Genomic DNA, 7,500 nt, shown 5'->3' with positions numbered 1-7,500 from the left:
GTGTGTGTGTGTGTGTGTGTGTGGGTGGGTGTGTAATTGAGTGGCAAAGCTCAGAGTGAGTTCTGATTTCCTACCTGTGTTCCCTCTTTCCTGCTTGGGACAGATTCCTTTAGCGGGCGTCAGCCTCCTCTCCTCTTCCTCCTCCCCATGTGGGGTCACCTGCACCCCCACCTCCACCGGCACCGCCCCTCCCCGCAGCAAGACGGGGTTCCCCCTCTCGCCCGGTTTGGAGAACCCCCCAGGGGCGCGGCCTCCCCCACTGCACAGCCGTCTCTTATGCTCTATGAAGACCAGGATGTCTCCCAGAGGGAAGTTGGTCTGGCACCTCCCACAGGTCAAGAGGTCATGCTCCCCTGGCCCCGCCCTCCTCGGAGTGGGGCTGGGAGTGGACGGCTCCGGGGAGCGAGTTCCCACCCCCAACTCATGATTGGCCTCGGCTGTGGGGGAAGATGAAAAGGGGGGGGGGGGGTAGATGTCATGGAACAGTTCTAGAACACGTTACATCTGATCATCAACACCACAAACTGTATCGTACAAAACTAAACTCAGTAAGAAATGATGTTTTTCCTGTATGTTTTAGATAACATTACCTGCAAAATGCCATAATTCCATACCACCCCAAAGAACCTGCTTAATGTTAAGCATACTGTTTAGTCTCACCACACAAGCAGGCAGCTGTACGGCTATAAACCTTCTGCAACAAATAAACCAACCAAACACCTCAGACCCTCAGTCTTATCTGGGAGCTGAGATGAGTGAGTGAAGGCGTGGCTGACACACTATGAGTAAAGCTACAAACCGTTTCACAGCAGCCTATGGGTTTCCGGTGCAGCTCACTGTTCTCTGCAATCGCTTCTGCTGTATGGGAACCTCACTACAAGCATGCAACAAGGTAGGCCACATCCACCCCAAGACAGATGTTTATGTTGAGTGGGGGCAGGGAGGGGGGACGTGTGTGTGTGTTCGTGTGTGTGTGTGTTTGTGTGTTCGTGTGTTCGTGTGTCTGTCCGTGTGTGTGTGTAAACACAAGTGTATTCTCCTCGGAGAGATCTACAAAGAGAAGCCACTCCTAACCCAGGTGACAGTACTGTAGGTCTCATTCTCTACACTGTTGACACTGTCATCAATAACAATATGTCATTCTCCTCTGGTTGTTTTACAGTGAAGTCCCATGGCGTAAATTCATTAAGGACACTTCCTCTGTAACAATATCCTGATGTAACCAATAGGTTACGGTGTATATCTTCTCTCAGAGGGCCTGCGGGAAGCTTGAAGCTCCAGTGACTCCCAGGGCATTCTGTCTGAGCAGGTACCCAGGGAGAAGTATTGATGCCTGGGAGAGGAGCTTGGCAGAGCCTGCCTCTATCGTCTACCGCATTTCCCCTTCAGTCTCTCGCTGTACAAACACAAATATGGGTCCCAAAAGCCCCCCTATTCCCATAGGGCTCTGGTCAAAAGTAGTGTACTATGTAGGGAATAGGGCTCTGGTCTATAGTAGTGTACTACATAGGGAATAGGGCCCTGGTCTATAGTAGTGTACTACATAGGGAATAGGGCCCTGGTCTAAGGTAGTGTACTACATAGGGAATAGGGCCCTGGTCTATAGTAGTGTACTACATAGGGAATAGGGCCCTGGTCTAAAGTAGTGTACTACATAGGGAATAGGGCTCTGGTCTAAAGTAGTGTACTACATAGGGAATAGGGCTCTGGTCTATAGTAGTGTACTACATAGGGAATAGGGCTCTGGTCTAAGGTAGTGTACTACATAGGGAATAGGGCTCTGGTCTAAGGTAGTGTACTACATAGGGAATAGGGCTCTGGTCTATAGTAGTGTACTACATAGGGAATAGGGCTCTGGTCTATAGTAGTGTACTACATAGGGAATATTGCTCTGGTCTATAGTAGTGTACTACATAGGGAATAGGGCTCTGGTCTAAAGTAGTGTACTACATAGGGAATAGGGCTCTGGTCTATAGTAGTGTACTACATAGGGAATAGGGCTCTGGTCTAAAGTAGTGTACTATATAGGGAATAGGGCTCTGGTCTATAGTAGTGTACTACATAGGGAAGAAGGTGCCATTTGGGATGCAGCCCTAGAGTTTCACATGGTTTCTTAGTTGCCCGTAATCCTCCATTATGTCTGTCTCTCCAGTCCCTGACCTCTGACCTCCTGGCTATTGCCCTGAAGTGATTGTATGACAAGTGTTTTTGCACACAGCATATTTCTCTTAAACGGTGTCTTGGAACAGGGCCAAGTCATTTCCATGTCATAAAAGAGGAAGACAAATATGTAGTTCTAACCTAGCCGGGACAGGATATCACCTGATGGGCTGTGTTTCAGTGTGTTTCCATGTGTTTCAGTATGGGCCTTGTGACCGTGTGTCTCCTTAGCCCTGGCATCAAAGCCTCATCTCAGTTGCCAGGGACATTTAAGATGGGTGGGTGGCATAATTTGAAATGAACTCAATTCCTGACGTGACTGCATCTATAAGCAGAGAGAGACAGAGAGAGACACAGAGAGACACAGAGAGAGAGTGAGACACAGAGAGAGAGAGTGAGAGACACAGAGAGAGAGAGACACAGGGAGAGAGAGAGAGAGCGAGAGAGAGACACAGAGAGAGAGAGAGACACAGAGAGAGAGAGAGACACAGGGAGAGAGAGAGAGAGACACAGAGAGAGAGCGACACAGAGCGAGAGAGAGAGACACAGGGAGAGAGAGAGAGAGAGAGACAGAGAGAGAGAGAGAGACAGAGAGAGAGAGAGAGAGCGAGAGAGAGACAGTGCTATCTGGCCCTAAATCGACAGTACACTATGGCTAAATATTTGACCATGGTTACTGATCAAAACCTTAGAAAAACCTTGACAAAGTACAGGCTCAGTGAGCACAGCCTTGCCATTGAGAAGGGTAGACACAGGAAAACCTGGCTCCCTGTAGAGGAAAGGCTGTGCAACCACTGCACAACAGCAGAACCTGAGACGGAGCTGCATTTCCTGACAAAATGTAAAAAATATAAAACAATTAGAGAGTGTCATTTCCCCAAATTTGAAATCCTTATTCAAGGTTTTAAAGACCTCTCTGATGAGGATAGGCTACCCATCCTGTTGGGGGAGGACGCAGAGAGCTGTGGGTTGGCAGCGCACTACATTGCTGCCTGCCATAAGTTGAGGGACAGTGTCTGACAGACCAATAAACCTGCACATGTCCTCAACTGTATGATTATTGTTATTGTTGAATGTATGGTTATATTGACCGTTGGTTATTGTTGTTACTGTTGTCCCGTTGACAATTTTTGATTCTCATTTTTATTTATTTTTTATATTGTAAATATCCAAAGTAAGCTTTGGCAATATGTACATTGTTACGTCATGCCAATAAAGCGAATTGAATTGAATTGAATTGAATTGACAGAGAGAGAGAGACAGAGAGAGAGAGAGAGAGAGAGAGAGAGAGAGAGAGAGAGATCAAGCAAGGAAGAGAAAGAGAGAGAAATACAACGAGACAGTGACACGTTCTTTGCTGTTTTGGCTCTGGCACTTTGGACTTAAAATGACACAACAACTATGAGGTTAAAGTGCAGACTGTCAGCTTTAATTTGAGGGTATTTTCATCCATATAGTGAGAACCGTTTAGAAATTACACAACTTTTTGTCGGCCTCCACATACATCCCAGACTCCTCCCCATACATCCCGACTCCTCCCCATACATCCCAAACCCCTCCCCATACATCCCAAACTCCTCCCCATACATCCCAGACTCCTCCCCATACATTCCAGACTCCTCCCCATACATCCCCGACTCCTCCCCATACATCCCAAACTCCTCCCCACACATCCCAAACTCCTCCCCATACATCCCAGACTCCTCCCCATACATCCCGACTCCTCCCCATACATCCCAAACCCCTCCCCATACATCCCCGACTCCTCCCCATACATCCCAGACTCCTCCCCATACATCCCAAACCCCTCCCCATACATCCCCGACTCCTCCCCATACATCCCAAACTCCTCCCCATACATCCCAAACTCCTCCCCATACATCCCAGACTCCTCCCCATACATCCCGACTCCTCCCCATACATGCCAAACCCCTCCCCATACATACCAAACTCCTCCCATACATCCCAGACTCCTCCCCATACATCCCCGACTCCTCCCCATACATCCCAGACTCCTCCCCATACATCCCAGACTCCTCCCCATACATCCCAAACCCCTCCCCATACATCCCAAACCCCTCCCCATACATCCCCGACTCCTCCCCATACATCCCAAACTCCTCCCCATACATCCCAAACTCCTCCCCATACATCCCAGACTCCTCCCCATACATCCCGACTCCTCCCCATACATCCCAAACTCCTCCCCATACATCCCAAACTCCTCCCCATACATCCCAGACTCCTCCCCATACATCCCGACTCCTCCCCATACATCCCAGACTCCTCCCCATACATCCCAGACTCCTCCCCATACATCCCAGACTCCTCCCCATACATTCCACTTGAATAGCAAAAGACAGAAATAAAAAAAGAAAAAAAACATATTTACAAAAATAGAACGAGATGTTTATTCAAAAAAACGTATTTCGTTTAGTATTTGGTCCCATATTCATAGCTAACAATGACTACATCAAGCTTGTGCCTCTACAAATTTGTTGGATGCATTTGCTGTTTGTTTTGGTTATGTTTCAGAATATTTTGTGCCCAATTGAAATTAATGGTAAATAATGTATTGTGTCATTTTGGAGTCACTTTTATTGTAAATAAGAATATAATATGTTTCTAAACACTTCTACATTCATGTGGATGCGACCATGATTACAGATAGTCCTGAATGAATCGTGAATAATGATGAGAACGTTACAGACACACAGCTACCATAACGGTGAAAGGTATGTCTTAGGGGTATGATATTTGTGAGTCGGTAACTTTCTCACTCATCATTATTTCACAATTCATTCAGGAATATCCACTTTCACTTCACAGTCATGGTATCATTACAAATCCAAAGTGCTGGAGTAAAGAGCCAAAGCAACAAAACGTGTTAATGTCACAATACTTTTGAATTTCCCTGTATGTACAGTATATAAAGAGAGAGCGTTACAACACTGTATATAGACATAATATGACATTTGAAATGTCTTTATTGTTTTGGAACTTCTGTGAGTGTAATGTTTACTGTACATTTTGTATTGTTAATTTTGTTTATTATCTATTTCACTTGCTTTGGCAATGTAAATATATGTTTCCCATGCCAATAAAGCCCCTTAAATTGAATTGAATTGAGAAAGAGAGAAAGAGAGAGACAGAGAGAAAGAGAAGAGAGTAGAGCGAGAGAGAGAGCGAGAGGGTGGGAGGGAGAGAGAGCGAGAGCAGAACAGATAGAGAGAGGAACATATGTGTTTGTTAACCCAGGGAGGGTTGAGTAACATGTCCCAGGGGTTAGGACCGTAAATTAGCAGGCGTTGGCACCATCACAATGCCACAGAAATATCAGCCAACCGCTTGCTCGCTCTGTCGAACATCTCCTAACCGCACCCTACCCTAATCTTCTCATCATCCACCCTCCAGGTCAGGAGAGAGAGAGACACACACAAAGTCCACATTTATTTTCATAGCAAAGAACGAAGTCTGTGTAGAAACAACAGAACAGACTTCACAGCTGCAGTTATAATGTTAAACTTGGCACCTGTTATGAGGGTTTGAGTTGATAAGGTCGAACCCAAGCTACAGTAACTAAATCCAGTAACTAAAATCTCACCCATCATCACTTTCCTTCCTATACAGTATTTATATGAAGACACAGCTATTAATCAGACAATGACTACGCCACAAGAATGTAAGCTAGGTGGCAGTCAGCTCCTGGGAACATTTTCAGATCCTCTTTGGTTGAGCAACTATCATCATAGTTAAGCAACTACAGTATCAGAAGTTTAATGAGATAAGCTGGGTCGAGTGCTTTAATTCATGCTCAAGGGGTTATAATTGCAAACACACACACACCATAACATTTAGCTAAGTGTTTACCAGGCTTATCAGCTATAAAGTTACTCTGCTGACATACATTTACATTACATTAATTTAGCAGACGCTCTTATCCAGAGCAACTTACAGTAGTGAATGCACACATTTCATACATTCTTTTATTTATTTTTTTGTACTGGCCCCCCCATGGGAATCGAACCCACAACCCTGGCGTTGCACACACCATGCTGGCGTTGCAAACACCATGCTCTACCAACTGAGCCACAGGGAAGACATACGTACAGAACCCCCTGTCAGTTTGAGGAAAGAGAAAGACTGTACTGTGTCCTCGGACAAGAGAGAAAGACTGTACTGTGTCCTCGGACAAGAGACAAAGACTGTACTGTGTCCTCGGACAAGAGACAAAGACAGTACTGTGTCCTCGGACAAGAGAGAAAGACTGTACTGTGTCCTCGGACAAGAGAGAAAGACTGTACTGTGTCCTCGGACAAGAGACAAAGACAGTACTGTGTCCTCGGACAAGAGACAAAGACAGTACTGTGTCCTCGGACAAGAGACAAAGACAGTACTGTGTCCTCGGACAAGAGACAAAGACAGTACTGTGTCCTCGGACAAGAGACAAAGACAGTACTGTGTCCTCGGACAAGAGACAAAGACAGTACTGTGTCCTCGGACAAGAGACAAAGACAGTACTGTGTCCTCGGACAAGAGACAAAGACAGTACTGTGTCCTCGGACAAGAGACAAAGACAGTACTGTGTCCTCGGACAAGAAGCAGCAGAGGAAAAGTGTATGAAAGACATTAGACTGAACGACTAAAGAAAGACATTAGACTGAATGATTAGATGGAGGACACCGATAACAACATTTTCGTTAACAAAACTACAAAAAATTACAATTTTTCTCAAATGATCATGTATTTATATTTTGTATTTATTATGGATCCCCATTAGTTCCTGCCAAGGCAGCAGCTACTCTTCCTGAGGTTTATTATGGATCCCCATTAGTTCCTGCCAAGGCAGCAGCTACTCTTCCTGGGGTTTATTATGGATCCCCATTAGTTCCTGCCAAGGCAGCAGCTACTCTTCCTGGGGTTTATTATGGATCCCCATTAGTTCCTGCCAAGGCAGCAGCTACTCTTCCTGGGGTTTATTATGGATCCCCATTAGTTCCTGCCAAGGCAGCAGCTACTGTTTCTGGGGTTTATTATGGATCCCCATTAGTTCCTGCCAAGGCAGCAGCTACTCTTTCTGGGGTTTATTATGGATCCCCATTAGTTCCTGCCAAGGCAGCAGCTACTCTTCCTGGGGTTTATTATGGATCCCCATTAGTTCCTGTCATGGCAGCAGCTACTCTTCCTGGGGTTTATTATGGATCCCCATTAGTTCCTGCCAAGGCAGCAGCTACTCTTTCTGGGGTTTATTATGGATCCCCATTAGTTCCTGTCAAGGCAGCAGCTACTCTTCCTGGGGTTTATTATGGATCCCCATTAGTTCCTGTCATGGCAGCAGCT

At 45.9% G+C, this 7,500-nt stretch overlaps 1 protein-coding gene across 3 annotated transcripts in view; it reads right to left on the bottom strand.

The window, feature by feature from the left end:
- The window catches only part of bcl11bb (BCL11 transcription factor B b), a 42,345-nt gene that overhangs the window by 21,995 nt on the left and 12,850 nt on the right, over positions 1-7,500 (bottom strand). For 2 of the 3 annotated variants that reach the window (XM_029734314.1, XM_029734317.1), the window contains exon 2: positions 75-437. In XM_029734314.1, coding sequence (XP_029590174.1) covers positions 75-437 — 363 coding nt within the window. Of the gene's footprint in view, positions 1-74; positions 438-590; positions 740-7,500 lie in introns of those variants that run through there. The other variant, XM_029734316.1, reaches the window with a different exon arrangement.

This window comes from Salmo trutta, chromosome 35, assembly GCF_901001165.1.
Source record: "Salmo trutta chromosome 35, fSalTru1.1, whole genome shotgun sequence".
Taxonomy (NCBI): Eukaryota; Metazoa; Chordata; class Actinopteri; order Salmoniformes; family Salmonidae; genus Salmo; species Salmo trutta.
The sequence above is the reverse complement of the archived record's forward strand: the minus strand, read 5'-3'. Positions and strand labels throughout refer to the sequence as shown.